A 19,639-nucleotide genomic window follows, 5' to 3' on the forward strand; every position below is an offset into this window, starting at 1 on the left:
TAATTTTCTTCTTCTGTTGAATGTCAACCTATATTTTAGAAGTGTATTAGGGACACTTGGCTTCAGATACCCTGATTAGCAGTTATTTACTGCCAGGCTACTTTGCCGCTGGGCTAGACAGTTATACCCACTTTCCTGGTTTCCCTCCATGCTACCTTAAATATGGGAGTGAACAGGGATTAGAGGCTTCCATCTCTCCTTAATATACCTGATCTCCTTATGATTCTCCTTTTGTGGGGAGGAGTTAGGAGGAAAAGATTGGAGTGCACCTCTGACAAGTGTGTGTCTTAAGTCATTTATGCACCTCCTCCCCTCCTCCTCCTCCTCCTCCTCCTCCTCCTCCTCCTCCTCCTTCTTCTTCAATTTATACCCCACCTTTCTTTCATCAAGGTGGTAAGGATAGTTTCCCCCTTTCACGTTTTATCCTTGCAACAACTGTTGAGTTTCTGGGGTCTTAGTTCAGCACTCTACATCACACTAGTTGTCAACCTAACTTATCTTTCATTTATATGAAGCTGTTTCAAGACACCAAAAAGGGACGGAATGGTTTGGCAGCTGTGAAATCAGTTGCCACTCTCTTCTGTCATATAACATATAACACGTTTCATCATGTTATTCAGAGGCTGTTTATCTTATTGTTTGGCACCTGGAAGCCTTTTTTTATTATTTGCATTAAGCTGTTCAGTCACATTATCTTCTGATTTTCTGTAGATTTTGCATTTTGCTGTTGTTTTCAGAATCTGGTTTATCTTATTGTTATTTTATTTTTGATTTGTGTATATTTGTATAGTGTAATGTGTGCAGTTTTTTATGGTCCTGCCTTTTTACATTTTTGTCTTGGCCTAAGGACCACCAGCAGCCAACCCCTTTTCGTCCAGCATGGAATTGCTGCATGCTATAATTTTTGTTAGTCCAGCATCCTGTTCTCACAGTGGCCAGCTGGTCATGCTAATCATACCAAAATTAACTGTGCTTAATCTTAGCTGCTTTGTTGCAAGAAACTATGGTTAAGAGTGGTAAACTCTGGTTAATCTACAATGCAGTCTAAAGTTTCTGAGCTCCTCATAGAGGGGGAAGGGAAAATTATATGAGATTGAGACTTGTTACAGTGGTACCTCAGGTTAAGTATTTAATTCATTCCGGAGGTCCGTTCTTAACCTGAAACTGTACTTAACCTGAAGCACCACTTTAGCTAATGGGGCCTCCTGCTGCTGCTGCGCCGCCAGAGCACGATTTCTGTTCTCATCCTGAAGCAAAGTTCTTAACCTGAAGCACTATTTCTGGGTTAGAGGAGTCTGTAACCTGAAGCGTATGTAACCTGAAGCATATGTAACTTGAGGTACCACTGTATTGTAATCCTTCAGCTGACTGTAAATTTCTGAGGAGCCAAATAGGGACTTTGCAAGACCTGTCAGTCACTGATTGAGTCCCAGGATTACAGTTATAATGCGAAACTATGGTTTGTCATGACATCTGGACCATCTCTTTTCACTTTTTACAGTTATGTTCATCAGCCTCTGTACTGAAAGCATTTGAAATATATTCAAAGTATTTTAAAAGGCATTCAATATAATGCTCATGTTTATTGTAGGAATATTCTTTTCCTATTGGAAAGCTTTGTGATTAATTTTCAGTTATTTTGAGAGTTATTTATTATGGTTTTGCAGAAACTGGTAGAACTAATAATTAGAAGAGGAACATATTAGCCATGTTTGGATTACATTTTCTGAGAAATGTTTTGTTCATACAGATTTGCCTTGTGGGGAATTAGTCGGTGCCATCTAGAAAGGGCAAGTCAGACTGATAGAAACAGGGATAAATGCCATCCCCCCTCCCAGTTACCCTGACATCTTTTCTGCCCCAGGGCAGTCGTGACTGAGAAATTATATTCTAGAGGATTTTCATTGGCATAATATCATAAAACAGTTTTATAAAACAATTTAAACATTGGTGCCAAAGTTGAATTACAGAGTGATAAGAACCTCTACTTTGTGATTTACTTGGGCCTTATCCATTTTATTAGTGCAATCTCAGTCATTACTGTCCGGGCCAGTAAAGAGCTGAAAGAAATGAAGGTTGACTGGGAATATGAGAACATAACATGTGCTGTAACTTTGCCACTTCCCTGCCCCTTTTAGATGGCACAAAGACCGCAGCAAAACTCTTATAGAACACAAACAGCAAAGCTGCTGTAACTTCTTGTTTGCCAACAAGACACATGTGCTAATTGTATTGCTGTGCTTACACATTTGCCAGTTTATTTTATTTTTAACACTATTTTTTGTCCTTTTCTCCAGGAAGTTTTTTGGGAACTCCTAGTAGTATAAAGTCATCTTCCGGAAGTTCAGTTCAGTCTCCCCAGGACTTTTTGAGTTTTACAGACTCGGATCTACGTAATGACAGCTATACTCATTCCCAGCAGACATTGTCGACCAAAGATGTACATAAAGGAGAGACTGGAAGCCAGGAAGGGGGTGTGAATTGTTTTACTTCCTTAATTGGTCTTCCTTCAACCTCAACTGTTGCCTCCCAGCCTAATATTTTTGACAGCTCACCTGGAGAGTTGGGTAATTCAAGCCTTACATCAACAGGATACAAGCGTGTTCAGTCCTCTGGGACAGAAGATGAAACTGTAAAGGAAAAGAAGCGGAAAGGAAATAAGCAGTGTAAACATGGGCCTGGTAGGCCAAAAGGAAATAAAAGTCAGGAGAATATTTCCCACCTATCGGTTTGTTCTGCCTCCCCAACATCATCTGTGGCATCTGCTGCAGGAAGTATAACAAGTTCTAATTTGCAAAAATCTCCAACGTTGCTTAGGAATGGAAGTCTACAAAGTCTCAGTGTTGGCTCCTCCCCTGTTGGTTCAGGTAGGCATATGTTTTACTTTAGAAAGCAGAAGTTTGAATATATAATATAAAATGGAACTTTGATCTCAATGATCATATACATTCAGTCTAAGTTGATGCCCCCTAAACTGGCTATCTTGAAAATAGAAAAATTAGCACATACCCCATCACACTATACACCTGTTTGGAATAATGACTAACAAATTTTAAACTTAAAATTCTTATAACTAGAAACAAACTGAGGTCTCATCCAATAATGCCTGTTAAGAAAATGTGTGATGACTTTCTTCGCTTTGTGTTCATATTCTCAGTGTTTCATGAGGATCCCTGATAGACACATCCAAAGATAATTGTTTTGTTCTGTAATGGCATTTGGCTTTGCTATTAAAGTTTTATTTTAAAAAAATAAAATCAAAATTAAAGTTTTGCAAATAGTTGAAAAAGTAAAGGAGACATGTTCTTCAGCATCCTTTCTTCAGCATCCTTGAAAACTGTTTCTGCAGTCACCTTAACAGGGCTAGTGGGTCTCTTTTTCGGTGCTACTTATGTTTAGGCCACTAAAGACCCATTTCAAGAATTCCTAGGATTGAATACCTGTACTTGGCTTTGGATTGAGGGGTTTAGAATACCAGGTGCTGTGATTTTTTTTTTAAGGTGTAGAATCCTTAGAAATGTTAGAATTTCAGTGCAAGACTATAAACTAGAAAACCTTTATGGAGGCATGAAATAATTTCTTAACTGGGTGGGTTTTAGGTATACTTTATAGAGGCACCACAAAAAGATATTTCCTACAGTTTGTGTCCAAATATTTAATCAGTGGTGTTGGATGGAAAAAATTCCAGTGTTACATTTTCCCATGGAACACTTTTCAGATTGAGCTATGCATTGTTTTCTAAAATTAACTAGCAGTGTAATTAATTTGACTATTTGGAGAACTTTTCAAATATTTAAACAGTAAGTAAAATTAATACGACTTTTTAATTTTTATTTAACCAGGTCAGACTTACTTAGTTCAGATACACTTTGATTTAAGATAGATGAATCTATTTATTTTTTTGGATTTCAAGCTTTTCCAGAAAATTCACTCTACTGTTTCCAATAAGAGATTTCCACCAAACCAGGATATATTTTAATGGAAAAAAGTTAGGGGAAAAAAGTAGCAGAAGGTAACAGCTATTTTAATTCCTCTTTCTGGCTTGCAAACAAGCGGATATTTTGTAACTGGGAAGCAGCTACCAAAACTGCTGTTATTTTAAGCGTACAGTTTCCTTTAATCTAGAATGAAAGCGGTCAACAGCATTGTGTGGCTTTTTAACAGGCATTATCTTTCCTGGATGTGCTGTTTCTTCCTTAAAATTCCAACCGCTTCCCTGATAATTGCAACTGTAACTTTTAAAGAATGATTTAAATATCCTGTGTATGTGAGTTTGAACTTTCTCTCCAAAACTATTCTTCCTCCAACTCTTTATTTCTTGCCTATCAAACTTCAAAAATGTTTCTACACAGGAAGTCACTGTTGGCTATTCATGCTTAACAGTTCTTGAAGAACACAGAACTTTAAGGGAGGGGGACCTGAAATTTGTGTGTATTTTAGTTTGGGCACATAAAGTAAATTGATGTGGGCAATTTGAAAAGTATGCAGAAAGTACAAGGTCTGTTACACTGCCAGCATCCCCTCCAATTTGTGACAGCCTTGATATTTAAGTTTTCTTTATGTATGCGATGTTTAGCACTTTAAGGCAAACCGGCAGGACTGAGTTGTTACACAGTGTTGTTACCCCTCTATTATATTTGGAAATGTTATCATTGGAATATGGTCTTTGGGAGCAGAAAGCCCTTTGTGATATAGCTCGATTCATCAAGTACCTATGCAGGAACTATATCAGTTAACCAGGATCAACACTGCTTTGAAAACAATATACAAGGGGACCTTCAGCTGTCATCTGCACTATATTTTCCATATCTTTTCTAATGAAATATGAAACAGGATGCAATCCATGATATTTGGTCTAATAATTTGATGAATTTGGAAATCAACCATTTGAGGATTTCAGAGATGTTGTATTGTTACATACAGTGGCTATTAGTCATGTTTATATATCTATTTCACATGCAGTCCTGCTTGTCCACTCCTAAATCACGCATACAAGTCTTTGTAGACATGAAACACATGAAACATGAAAGCGGTAAAGGAAATGACATTTGAGAAAATGCAAATAAAAAATGTGGGGATGATCCATAGAGTGCTGAGTGCTTCCTACATGGGAATTACTGTGATGATTGGCACTCCAAAGTTCTATACTGGTCAGAAGGACCTTGTTAGAGAGCATAAGAGGTTGGCGTGGAAAGGCCACCTCCAGAAGGCCAACACACACATGCAGAAATCAGTGCATGGCTATAAGAACATAAGAGCCTGGTGATTCAAGCAAGTGACCCATCTAGTCCAGCATTCTGTTCTCACAGTGGCCAAACAGATGCTTGTGTGATGTCCTTGAAATAGAAGCAAGTAGGAGAAATACTGCATGCCAACAGCAATTGTATATATAACAACTTGAATTTATGGAGGATAATTTTATCCTCTCTTGTTTTTAAAATCCTCATACAGCATCTTGAGTGTGCTAATGTGTTCCATACATGTTTGGTTTTCTGCTACTACAACTTCCACCGTTCAAGTTTGTAGGCATGCATGAACTATTTCTAGCGAAACTGCTCTGAATACATTTGTAGGCATAATGATTGAAATTCCTGCATGCCCATTAATATTTCACAAGAGTAGGCCTTATGTTGTGCAGAGTGGAGGCTGGAAATCCAGTTTTGCCTAGCTGTGTTTTCATTGCAGCAACAGTTGTGGGACAGGGTAGGGTGGAGGAGTTTCTGCGGTTTTCAAATATTCCATCTTACTTGCCAGATATTCCACCCAAAATCCTGCCTTTACTAATTAGTCTAACTCCAGGTACACTCAGTGACACAAAATAGTGATTCTGTTTATATACTCCCAACTGGCTTCCTAATTGACTGAGCTTGCTGAGGTGTTCTAGGAAATGGTTTTGTGGACCCCTCAGACTGTTGTTGCTGGGGAATGTCAGTAGAAACAACTTGGGGCTTAATGGCTACCTTGGAGCTCTCCCAGTGTATAGTTGGGCAGGCACATAGCAGGTGCCCCACATTTGATACTCTCTGCTGATAGGATGTTGGTGATCTTATAGTCAGGAATATTTTGACCCCTTTTTTGTCATTAACAGGTAAACATCTGGTGAGCAGTGGCGTAGCGTGGGGGGTGCAGGGGGGGCCGGCCGCACCGGCCGCAACATCTGGGGGTTAGGGTTAGGGAGCGCAAATCCACGGGTTAGGGGGCGCAAATCCACGGGTTAGGGGGCGCAAATTACTTGCCTTGCCCCGGGTGCTGACAACCCACGCTACGCCACTGCTGGTGAGGATTGGCGTTTCAGCATCTTAGTTATTTGTAAACAATGGCAGAGAGATTAAAATTTTCTGTTCCTGGTGGATGATGGTTTTCAGAAAGCTCATTGGAAGTTTTCAGTTGACTAACATGACTAACCTTTGGAACAGGGGATCAGTTCAGGTGATTGCCATTATTTGCTTGCTGGAGCTGATTCTTGAAGAGCTGAGACTAATGAGGCAGTTAGGATGATAGCGCAAATGCTGTGGTGGAAAACTTGACAAGCAGAGCTTTTCATTGCTGTTAGAGATATCTCATAACCAGGTTAGAAATGTGATCATGGGAGATCCTCAGTAATTCACTGTGGTTATTTGCAAGGCACTTAAGAGTTGCTGATATCCTTTCTATCTTGGGCAGTACAATGTGTACATGTCTGCTGTTCAACACATCCAGTGCATCCATTAGTAGGCTTCTTTGGGTGGGTTGCAGTTTTGTCACCCAAGGATGTGTACAAGATTCTTGGAGTGCTCAGGCCTACCACCTGCTTGCCCTAATATAGCTGATTTTGGCTGATTAGACTTTACTTCAAAAATGGTTCCATTCAATTAATGTTCCCCTAAGGAAATGTGGGAATACTGCCCACATTTTTGTAAGAGAGGATGATAAAACCTTAAATGGATGAGGAAACCTTTTCCTCAATCCCTTAGACCAGAGTTTCCCAAACTTATTATTCCGCCCACCTTTCAGTAAAAAAAATACTCAGTGCCCCCCTGGAAATCTACCTTTTTAAAATAAACAAACAGAAAAATGCAGTGACAAATTTGCGTTCTTTTATGTATATATATTTCTTCCTACGTCCTAGACCTAGAACATAGTAAAAAAAAAGATGTTGTAAATAAGATATCTTGAAACCTGAAATTATAAATAGGCAGGCAAGCTGCAATCCACTTCCCGGGCCTGGGTGAAGCTGAAAAGGGCTCACCCAAGCCCAGGAAAACCCATCACCTCCAGCACACCCACGAGATCCAGGGGAGGCATTGTTGCTGTCCTGCAACAGTGTCATTACACAACAGATGAAACGTGACACTGAAGTGTAGTAGAAAATTTTCCGAACTGATTCCTAGAATTGTTACTAGGCCGGATGGGGTGAATTAATTTACATGTAATCTTCACACTGTAAATGTGTGAAGATTACATGTAATCTTCACACTACGGGTGGCGCTGTGGGTTAAACCACAGAGCCTAGGACTTACCGATCAGAAGGTCAGCGGTTTGAATCCCCACGATGGGGTGAGCTCCCGTTGCTCGGTCCCTGCTCCTGCCAGCCTAGCAGTTTGAAAGCATGTCAAAGTGCAAGTAGATAAATAGGTACCGCTCCGGTGGGAAGGTAAACGGCGTTTCCGTGCACTGCTCTGGTTCGCCAGAAGCGGCTTAGTCATGCTGGCCACATGACCCGGAAGCTGTATGCCGGCTCCCTCGGCCAATAAAGCGAGATGAGCGCCGCAACCCCAGAGTCGGCCACGACTGGACCTAATGGTCAGGGGTCCCTTTACCTTTACCTAATCTTCACACTAGGGGATGTTGATGATGGATGGCCCAGTCGTATAAATGTTTTGCCTGTTCTAGAGGGGGTCACACTCCCCAATAGGAGCAGTTTTGCAGATTGGATGGCTAGGTGGCATCTGTGTCCAGGTCTACCTTTTCAGCTTCAGCTAATTTGCCACATGTGTCCTTTTGGGGGAAATAATCTAGCCACTATTATATATGTTCTGGTAACTTCAAACTCTTCTAATGTGCTGCTCATGAAGCAGCCACTGCAGCTTTTGAAAAGTTCTGAACTGGCTGAAAACATGGTAGTTGGGGGATAGATACCAGGAACATACTGCATCAGCATTAAAATAATGTCACTTGTTGCCACTTACCTTTTGGGTACTACTTTTTACCTTCAATGCCCTAAACATTTGGGAGCACTTTTACCATACCATCCATGCCATAAACTTGGATTGTCTTCTGCTCTAGTGCCCCAGCCATTAGAAGCTAGGTTTATGGGGCTCTCTCAATAGTGGTACCCTCCTTTTGAACTCTCCAAAGAACAGTCTCTTTTGCTGCTGCCTTGTTGATCTGGGAGACCAAAAGGTGGGATATAAACTTAGTACAAGTCTGTACAGGCAATTGGGTTATGATGCGCCATTTCTTCAGTTTTCTATAAGTACTTCAGTTCCCAGAAATAGCTCTTGCTTAAAGTGTAAATGGCAACTGCCTTTTTGTAAATATTTCTTAAGAAAATAAAAGTTAAGACGCCTTCTTAGGATCAATCATCGTTGAACATCTGGAATCAATTTACCACAGAACACATTCCTGGTAGCTCATTTGCAAGATAGCAATCAGCCCTTAACTTCAAAAAGCCTGTTTAAAAAGTTGTTGAGAAAGAAAAAACAAAATATGTTGTTTGAGGTTTATAAAGGAAAATTAAGGCTCCATATAAAGATGATTTTGGATGTTATATAATATCTCCTGTGATGCTAAACATTGGTATTAAATATTCAAAACTGTGAATGCTCAGGTTTATTCAGACAAGGGTATGTGTAGAGAGGAAAAAATACAAAAGCACCCAAGCTGGTATTTTGAGCGATATTTACATTCACAACAAGCAGTGGAAAATATGTTTCAAACAGTGATGTTTGAAGATTCTACCTTGCCTCTTGTTTAAATAATTAATATATTTGAAAACACAACTATTGCCTTCTCCAACCTGGTGCTGTCAACTAATCCCAGCCAGTATTGCCTGCGGGCAGATATAATGGGAGTTTTAGCTCAAAGTATTTGGAGGGCACCAGTTGGGGAAGGCTGTCCAAAACACAATATTGAAGCATGCCACTGTGCAACTTCCATTTAAGATAACACTGCAAGACTTCAAATAAAATGTATACTTTTTTTAGGGCTAATCAACGCTTGGACTAAGGCAGGAATTTTTATGTTTTTGTTGCATAACTGCAGCATGATTTAAAAATAAGTGAATATTTTAGTTTGTGTTTTCCTTTACCTCATGACCCTCCTTAAAGCAGTCTTCCTTAACCTGATACCCTTGAGACCTTTTGAACTGCAGCTCCTGTCATCCCTGACCATTGGCTATGCTGATGAGAGTTGTTGTCCAAAATATGTGGACAGCACCAGGTTGACAAAGGCTGCCTTAAGGTGAAACATCTAGAAGGCAGAGCAATGTTACCACCTGATCAATTCTCAGTGGGAGGAAAATAATACACCGGGAACCTGAAATATTTCAAAGTTTGATAATTAAATTCTAGATGTTGTGAACCATACCCTGAAGGTTGGGGGGAGGGAGGATTTACAGTGATTTAAAACCAACTACCGTATTTTTCGCTCTATTGGACGCACCGGACCACAGGACGCACCTAGTTTTTAGAGGGGGAAATCAAGGAAAAAAATATTATCCCCCCCCCAGCCCCAAAGAGCAACGGACAGGCTGCATGCAGCCTGTCCACTTCTCCCAGAGCTTCTCGGGGCTGCGGGGGAAGCCCGGGTTCCCCCCCCCCGCCCCAAAGAGCAAAGAAGCCAAGACAGTGCGCCGGATCCATAGCCACGCAACCTCTCCAGCCAGGAGCTAAACCTCTCCAGTGCAGCTAAAGAAGACAAGGCAGCAAGCGCGATCCATCCCGCTCACTGCCTTGGCTTCTTCTTTAGCCTTGCACAGCATCTTTAGTCTTGCGCAACGGGATGGATTGCACCTGCTGTCCACCGGGGCTGGACTAGATGACTCCTGGGGTTCCCTTCCAACCCTGCAATTCTATGACCTCGGAAGGTGTTTGGGGTCTCCACCACTGGAGGCTTTTAAGCAGCGGTTGGGGGACCATCTGCCTGGCGTTCTTTAGCTGTGATTCCTACATTGTGAGGGGGCTGGGCTAGATGACCCTTGGGTGGCCCTCCCAACTCTATACAGTCCTACAGTTCTGCGGCAGGAGATCCACAGCCACTTCACACAATGCCCACTCCCAATTTTCATCTGAGAGACATGTGTCTCTCAGTACCCCCCTACCTGCCACACTTCCCCCACCCCACTTAAGCTGAGGGAATTTCTGCCCAGAGAAACTCCCAGCAATCAAGGAGGAGGAATCCGCTGCAGCCTTGAGCAGCGCAGGATCCATGGTCCCCTTCCTTCTCTCCTCCGTAGCTGCTTTGAAGCAGGAAAGTGGGAGAGGAGCTGCTTACACGAGTGTAAACTGCCCCCTCCCACTTTCCTGCTTCAAAGCAATTACGGAGGAGGAATCCGCTGCAGCCTCCAGCAGCGGAGGATCCATGGTCCCCTTCCTTCCCTCCTCCGTGGTTGCTTTGAAGGAGGAAAGTGGGAGAGGAGCTGCTTACACGAGTGTAAGCTGCTCCCCTCCCACTTTGCTGCTTCAAAGGGAGCCCGGGAGGAGGGAATCTGCTGCAGCCTCGAGCAGCGAAGAGGATCCATGGGTCCCCTCTTTCCCTCCTCCGTGGTTGCTTTGAAGCAGGAAAGTGGGAGAGGAGCTGCTTACACGAGTGTAAACTGCCCCCCTCCCACTTTCCTGCTTCAAAGCAATTACGGAGGAGGAATCCGCTGCAGCCTCCAGCAGCGGAGGATCCATGGTCCCCTTCCTTCCCTCCTCCGTAGTTGCTTTGAAGGAGGAAAGTGGGAGAGGAGCTGCTTACACGAGTGTAAGCTGCTCCCCTCCCACATTGCCGCTTCAAAGGGAGCCCGGGAGGAGGGAATCCGCCGCAGCTTCCCCCAACTCCCGCAGAAGCCGCGCGCTCTTTAAAGGGGCTGCGCGGCTTCTCTTGGCTTTTCTGGGAGGTGGGGGGATTCCCCCACCTCGTAGAAAAGCCCGCAGGAGCCGCGCAGCCTTTAAAGAGGGTGCCGCTCTTGGGGGCTTTTCCCCCAGGAGGGAGAAGGGACTGCTGCAGCCAGTCAGTCCCTTCTCCCTCCTAGAGAAAAGCCCGCAAGAGCGCACGAAGCTTGTGTGCGGCTCTTGAGGGCTTTTCCCGCCTGCCTCCCCCCTGCATTCGCTCCATAGGACGCACACACATTTTCCCTTGCTTTTTAGGAGGGAAAAAGTGCGTCCTATGGTGCGAAAAATACGGTACTTCCAGAAAAATTTATACAATGTTTATACAACATCACGTTAAATCCAAAAGAACTGCCACCTCACTTATCTGGGCCTAGTTCTTTCCATTGGATAGTTGGACATTAGTCTTAGGTGCTGTTTCCGTAGGTGTCTGGCAGCTTTCTGGTATGTAACTGCATGGTTCCAAAAGTGGTAAGAAATATGGAGGATGCCAAACATCCTGGAACAGAGCTGTCTAAACTGTGTGTCACGACACGTTAGTGTGTTGGCTGCAGTGTATAGGTATGTCGTGCGAATGCTCTCCATCCTCCTCTTGGGGCTGGAAGGGGGTGAATTTAACCTCTGGCTTGCTAGTAAAACTGAATTACTGTGTCGTGAAATAATGCATGTCTAAAAAGTGTGTCACCAACATGAAAAGTTTGGAAAGCTCTGTCCTAAAATAAAGAGGGACTGTGGTAAGTTGCCGAGTTTGTGTGTGTGTGTGTGTGTGTGCGCGCGCGCAAAAGGATTGTTTGTGCTTTCTAGGATGTTTCGATTTCTGAAGCCATCCTTGGGAGGAATGCTCTCTCATTCTTTATCTCTCTCACTGAAAGCTAGCTGAAAATGAAGGGTGCTTGCTTATTCTCAGGCTTGTAGAGCAAGCCATCAAAAATGTGTCTATACACACATTCGTTGTCTGCATATATAGCCAGTGCTCTTATTCAGCCTCAGACTAGTGGGGCCTGAGAAAAAGGCATTACCGGTACCTTAAGGATGCATGGTCAATGTACTGTATAATTACTGAGATTCACACCAAATTAGGTAGTGTTTGGAAGAAGTAAGTTCTTCCACAGTTACCAGAATTTGTATTCCTGTCCCTTACTTTGGCAGAATCTTCCATTATATACTCATGCTGCCACAAGTTCGGTGTGTCCAGAAATAGCTGTTATGTTGCTCACCTCTGAGTCCACTTTCAGTCCACTTTCCAAGATTGCTATGATGCATTTTTCCTCATTTCCTCATTGCTTCTTCCTCATTTACATCTCCCTGCATGTTCATCAGCAGTAATTTCTCATCAGTAATTTTTATTTCCCCCCTCCCAAACATCATCATCAGTAGTAGTAATGTGATTCTGTAAGTGCTATAAGCCTGGCAAAAGCCTGTAATATTTGAGTATATTTCTCTTATTATTAAATTCATTCATATCCCACCTTCCTCCAATGAGCTCAAGATTATATACAAGGCTCTCTTTTTCCCCATTTTATCATCACAACCCCCCTGTGAACTATGTTACGTTGAGAGGCAGTGAGCTTCTTTTCCAAGTGAGGATTTTAACCCTGGGTTTCTGGGTCCTGGTCTAAGACTCTTAACAAATGCTATGAGAGTAATGTTTTACTTTAATCGTGTTTTGATTTAACAATGTTAAGTAAGGAATATACAGTAGCTACATTTAATACTGAGAATTTTAATCATGCAAATAGATATGAAGGGGTGGACAAATTTGTTGTGGCAGTTGCTGGTGTCACAAAGTCACTGAAGTCAATATGCCCTCAGCCTGCCATGATTTAAAATACACAATGTATGCCTACAGATAAAATAGCTTTTAATAAACTTATCAAATATAGAATGATAGGAAGTAAAACCTGGTGCAACATAATAATAAAGGCAAAACCTTCTTTGAAGGTTTATGGATATCAATAAAATATGCATATTGCTGAATGGAAAGTTATTGTATGGAAAACAATCCATGACTTATATAACATTTCTCAGATATGTTTTCTAATACTATCATTTCATTCATAAAATAAGCAATATGATTGAATGCACTCAGGAAGCCTTTAAAAAAAATCAATATAATAGCTGTTAGAAAACCCTTTTTACAGGTAAGTGATCAGAGCAATAGCAGCAGAGAGATGTATTCTTCTTCATTGAAACCCACATCTATACATATATTCTTTTGTGTGTGTATTAAAACAATTTTAACATGGAGTTCTTTTTCTCCAAACTCAAAAGGTGTCTTGTAGTTTATGAATACTGTAGAGGATGGTAAGTTATATTAGAATGTTCTCCACAGGTTCATTTATCACAAAAGGTAGTCTTTTGTGCAAAATTCTGATTGAAGGTCTGTATGTTCTATTGATTGGATGAAATCCAAGGTTATAGTGAGTCAATTGTTCAGTACCTCAGTGAAAACTTTGTAGATGCCTGCAGGAGGCTGATAGGTCAATAGTTCCTCAGGTTCCTTTTATTACAGTTTTTGTGTGTAGCAAAATGAAAATAGTGTTATTCTACTACTAACACTTTTTTCTCTTTAATTATTTTTGTGACTGGCTTTCCTAGATTCCATTCATAGCTGTGCAATACGGAGGTATACCTCAAGCTGCCTTACACTTTTGACCAGCTATTATTTTAAAAAAATACATGGAAAGATATTTAGTCTTAAACATTATTCCTTAGTTCATTATGCAATCCAAGGTTGCACCCCAATGGCATTCAGAGAGCTAAAAGTCAACTATTTTAATTAGGCACTAGTTAGTGTGTCCCTGAAATGTTCTGAATATTGGTTCTGGCCTTTTGATTATGTATTTATAGCTAGTAGGGAAGAAGTGGCAATTTAGAATTCTAGGGTAGAAAGGGACCCCAACAATTCATTTCATCTACTGTCACCCTGCTGATACAGGAAACCCACTACTATAGCATCCCTGATAGGTTGCCATCAGCTTTCTGCTTAAAAACCTTCTAACAAAGGAGAAGCCACAATTTTTCAGGCAACCTGTTCTACTGTTTAATAGCTGTATTTTTGTTGATTGAAACAATCATTCTTCCAAATGTTTAAATTTCCCCCCCTAAAATCTGAATCCATTGCTTAAGATCCCACCGTCTCAAGCAACAGAAAACAAAATCATTGTTTCATTTGCATGACGCTGCTTAATAGTCTTATCTTCAGGTTAAACATGCCCATCCTTCAACCTTGCCTCATAAAATCTCCAGCCTCTCTCCATCTTTCTCATCCTTCTTTGAACACATTCCAGTTTGTCAGTGTTCTTTTAAACTGCAGTATCAAGAACTGGACACAGGAGAAGTATAAGCAAAACAGAATAGAGTAGTACCTTTTTTGCAATCTGGACACCATACTTCTCTAGATGCAACCTAGAATTCCATTTGCTATTTGTGCTATCACATCATACTGCTGACGTATATGTAGCATGTGGTATACTAAAATCACTAGATCACTTCCACATGTAAGGTTATCAAACCCAGTGTCATCCAGGGAATCACATCAGTAAGAGAAAAACTTATTGAAATCAGGTTTCCTAAAGTCTTGGGTGCACATCTGACTAGGTTAAGCTTTCTCTTTCCTCAGTATCATGAATCCCAAGATGTTGTGGTCACTTACATTCTCTGCTGTTTCACCTCAGCAGCCCAACCAGTTCTTATGGTTGATGAATATCAGGTGTAGGGTAGCAGGTCCCCATGTTTCTTCTTTCACTTTGGGGAAGATAAAATTTTCAACAAGACATGTCAAGAATTTGTTAGACCTTTAAATCTAAGCAATGTTCGCCTTCCAACAGATATCTAGAGAGTTGGAATCTTCCATTGCTACCATCTCTCCCCTCTTTGAGAATGTGGTAGGTAATCTGATCTAGGAAGGTATCATCCTTGTTTTCTACCTAAGTTTTTGTACCAGACTTCCACAATGATATTGGGTTGTATTGAATGTAGTGATAAGAACAACAGTTCAACACTGCAAATATTTGTCATTGTGCAATGGAACATTCTCCAGTGTGGTGTAGTGGTTAAGAACGGTAGACTTGTAATCTGGTGAACTGGGTTTGATTCTCTGCTCCTCCACATGCAGCTGCTGGGTGACCTTGGGCTAGTCACACTTCTTTGAAGTCTCTCAGCCCCACTCACCTCACAGAGTGTTTGTTGTGGGGGAGGAAGGGAAAGGAGATTGTTAGCCGCTTTAAGACTCCTTAGGGTAGTGATAAAGCGGGATATCAAATCCAAACTCCTCCTCCTCCTCCTCTCCTTGCTGTCCAAGCAGCTTGACCAATTACATTTTAGAATCTAAAAGCTAGACTTTTAAGTTTCTGATCAACCCGTTATAGGAAGAGTTAAGGCTAACCTATGTGGGTGATAATTATTACTCAATGTAGCAATTTATGATTGTTTAAATAATTGTCCTTTTAACCTTAAAATATTTTCCAGGTTATAGTTATAATCCTCAAGCCAAACAAACAAACAAAAACCCTACCCTACCGGCAAACAGGTGTAAATTTGTTTGAGCCACTTCACAATAGGTTTCATATGCCTTTTAATGAACTTGTTTTTATATAAAATGCAATAAAGGGCCTTCTTTCGATCCAACTAATGTAGTACTAATTTGGTTCATGAATCCAGAAAGACATTTGTACGTGTGCTTTCTTTCAGGCATTTATAGCAGCAATGATGTAGCAGTATCCTTTCCAAACACAGTGTCTGGCTCAGGATCTAGCACTCCTGTTTCCAGTTCACATTTACCTCAGCAGTCTTCTGGTCACGTACAGCAAGTGGGAACTTTGTCTCCATCTTCTACACCTTCTGTAACTACAACTGTTGCTACAACTCAGGTAGGTTGTTTTTTTTATTGGTGAGATATTCTGCCGCGACAAATAAGCCATATTGGCTATTTGTATTTCGGTTAACTAAATACAAATATTTGAACAATATAATATGTTAAGTCTTACATTCCTTGGATATTTTATGTAGAAAGGCAGGATAAAAATACTTTAATACCTAACCTTCTCATATTTGTGACTTCTGTTAGTTTCTCTTCAGTTGTTTCATAAAACTTCTGCAAATAGTATTCAGAGCGTCTGCACACTGTGGTTTCAATATTAGCATTACGACAGATTTCCATTCCGTCCCCCGTCCCCCACCGTTGTGCCAGTGTTTGCCTTCCAAAGCTAATCCTTTCAATAAGTGCCTTATAAGATCTCTGTTGAAAGTAGACATTATAATTGGGTTATAACTAAGGCTGCAATCCAAACCCCCTTTATTCCTGGCTGGGGGTGGCAGTGGTTTGGATTGGGCAGAAGTGTTCCTCCATCTAGTCATGCTGGCCTTTGCCTGCATGGTAAAGTTAGCATCACTTTGCCAGACTGGAACTGCTTGTTTTGTTTGCCAGGTGGGCAGAAGTGTTGGTGGTGGGATCCCCACTAGCAGCAGCCAGTGGAAAGGCCCAGAATGTACCTGGGGAGCAGCTGAACTAGCCTGGGATCTGCTGGATATGCCTAAGCCAGCCCCACTGCCATCATGTGACAGCATCAGATTCAATTTAGGCCTGATCTCCCACACCTTCTGCCCTGGCCAGGTGGGTTGTCAATGTGGGTTGCTGCTTCACTGCCAGAGTTTAGATATTGCACCCAAAGTCAGCATACACAATGATGAAGATGTATGCTGTGCCTAAAACATAAAAAGGCAGTCTTTTTAAAAGCTTCAGGCATTTAAAAAACAGCAACCATCCATTGTGAGGGAATATAAAAAGTTTTAAATTCAGCACCAAAGGGGTTAATTAAAGAGAGTTCCCTTTAACAAAACACTTCTTCCAGGCCCCACAGGTGAAATAAATACAGGTACAAAAACCCTTCTACTAAAATGTCTTTAGGACTGTAAATTGAGGGCATAAAAGAAAAGTACACTGCTTTGACTAAGAATAATCATATTGGGAGGGGGTAATATAAATACCAGAACAAATTAAAAAATAGATCAATATCACAAGTGACACAAAAAAACTCAATTTAATGTAAAAGCAACAAGTTATCAGTGCAATTTGCATTGTTTGGATGTGGTTTTTCACCCCCTAGGCTTACACACAAGCTTCTTCCCCTCTCCGATTTGAGCCCTTTTCTGGTGTTAAGGCTCCTTGTGTGGGAATGAATTTTTGAGAAATGGGGGCATGTTTCCAAGCTCTGCCCCTTGAGCATGTCAACTCAATACATGAGGTTGAGGGTGATTGGCTGAAGCAAGAGTTCTAAACCACTCAGGAGGACTCCACAAGTATGGAGGTGCAATATTGGGGGCAGGGCTTCACAGCACGGTCCCACTGTATATTGATTGGCACATGAAGAGACTGAACACCAAAGTTGGTCTTCTTTCGCCTTCACTTATTGGTTTCAGAATTGGAAGCTCACTTCAAATCATGGAACCTGATCTTTCTTACTTCCTCCTGGTTCCTGGTGTAGTTCTTCCTTGAACCCTTCTTCCTCATTGGGATCTGCCTCGGGTGCCAAAATGTCTTGGGCCGCCCCTGTGTTCAGTTGTGTTTAGAACATACTTTTTAGGAGAAAGAGCTAGCCTTGATTATTTATGATTCATTTTGGAGTTTAACCTCTAAATAATAACATAATTCCTTGCGAAGGCGGAAATTTCATAACAAAGTTTCTCTTGCTATCTCCAGCTGAAAGGAGAACCTCAGCTAGTAGCACCAAAGGCTGCTTATCATCTCATTGTAAATTTTGCCAGAAGAATAAGAAAATGGGCAACATTGTGGTATTTCTGCTAGGTGAAAGACAACATGAGAAAAGGGGATGGAGCTTCACCTGTTTACCCTTTAGTACTTTACCCTTTTGGTACTGGATTGGATGAAATGCTTACTATGTTCTGTCATAATTGCTGTCTTGGCAGTGCTTTTTGTGCCTAAAACATAAAAAAGGCAGTCTTTTAAAAAGCTTGGGGCATTTAAAAAACGGCCACTACCCATTGTGAGGGAATATAAAAAGTTTTAAATTCAGCACCAAAGGGGTTAATTAAAGAGAGTTCCCTTTAACAAAACACTTCTTCCAGGCCCCACAGGTGAAATAAATACAGGTACAAAAACCCTTCTACTAAAATAGCTACTCTGGTAATTGCTGCAGTTGCTGTTAGTACAGAGATCTGCATGATTCTTTAAACAGTTATGTGTAAGTAAAAAGTTTTTTCTTTTCCTCATTCAGTTTGAAGTTTCATTTTTATCCTTCTCTGCAATTGAGTTTTTTCTTATAGCTGTTGCAGTATATAGATGCTTCAAATGATATGATTTCTGCCTTTGCAAGTCATGGTTTCATAGGGTTGTTCTTTCTGGCAGTCATATATATATATATATATAATGAAAAACTTTTTTGTTATTTATGTGCTAACAAACAGGCATAATTTTTGGAAAGGTATTCATAAATTTTTAATCCTTATTCCATATAAAAGGAGATGCAGTAGAGAGTAAATGCTAAACAGTTTGTAGGCTTGTTTAACAAATAGGTTATATAACACTAAGCCCTATATTATTTGGGATTGTGCTTATACTTATTGCTTCAGTTTGGCATTTGTGCTGTACTTTACTGGTTATTGCTGTATCACTTTATCACACAATCACAAATGTGGATATTGCCAGTCATAATTACTTTTATGGGGGTCCCACCTGTCCTTCCTGATCTATTACTATGATATCTGATGGGGTGTCCATACATTCAGTAACTATTTGTTAAGGTAAAAAATGTAAAATGTAAAAAATGGTTGGGATACATTATTTTTATTTAAAAATTCTGGCTATTTTTGATTAGCACAATGAAACCATTTAAAGCAATGGTTCTCAAACATTTATTTTCAGAATAAAAATTTGATTGCACCACACCAAAAATTTTAATTGGTAAGAAATACATGAAAACAGAAAGAAACTACTCTTAGCAGGACTTGATTTATTACATAGAACACAGCTACTTTATAATATGATCACGGGACACCCAGAAAGTGTAAAACAATGCAGCTACATAAGAACATGAATCCCTCCCAAAACGTAATTATAAACAATCCTACTACCTTAACTTGAGGAGAGGTGCAAACTTGCTTTCGTTGGCTAATCTCATTCATATTAGCTTTAATTTGAGACAAATTTGAGACAAATTTCATTCAGCACGAATGAAATGTTTAAATGCTTCTTTGATTGTCCTTGAATCTTCCCGCCACACTTGCCATTCTCTCTTGCCACATGAGTGTGGTGCGCCACACCTTTTGAGAACCACCAATTTAGAGAACTCTAAATCTTGTTTTGCAGCTACTTTTTTATTGGTAGCTGCAAAAAGTTAACAGCAAGGTGTTGCAAAAATAAGGGTGTATGTGTGACACAAGAATAGTTTAACTTTGTCTGGTATAATGCACTAGCAGAGAAATGGAAGTTTTCAGATGGCCAGACTGTGAAGACAATTTTGTGGGCAAGTGGTATGGTTTTACTGAATGGTTGAAAGGACCAAATACCCATAACACCTTTCTCCAAACATGGTATGCTATGGGATGGT

The 19,639-nt window shown here is 40.8% G+C and overlaps 1 protein-coding gene across 6 annotated transcripts in view; it reads left to right on the forward strand.

Moving 5' to 3' along the window:
• MLLT10 (MLLT10 histone lysine methyltransferase DOT1L cofactor) overlaps nucleotides 1-19,639 on the forward strand; it is a 101,479-nt gene that overhangs the window by 57,749 nt on the left and 24,091 nt on the right. For all 6 annotated transcript variants that reach the window (XM_081163152.1, XM_081163151.1, XM_081163154.1 and 3 more), the window contains 2 exons: nucleotides 2,298-2,867; nucleotides 15,765-15,943. In XM_081163152.1, the coding sequence (XP_081019278.1) occupies nucleotides 2,298-2,867; nucleotides 15,765-15,943 (749 nt within the window). The remainder of the gene's footprint in view (nucleotides 1-2,297; nucleotides 2,868-15,764; nucleotides 15,944-19,639) is intronic.

The sequence above is a fragment of the Podarcis bocagei genome (genome assembly GCF_964188305.1).
Source record: "Podarcis bocagei genome assembly, chromosome: 12".
In the NCBI taxonomy this organism is placed as follows: Eukaryota; Metazoa; Chordata; class Lepidosauria; order Squamata; family Lacertidae; genus Podarcis; species Podarcis bocagei.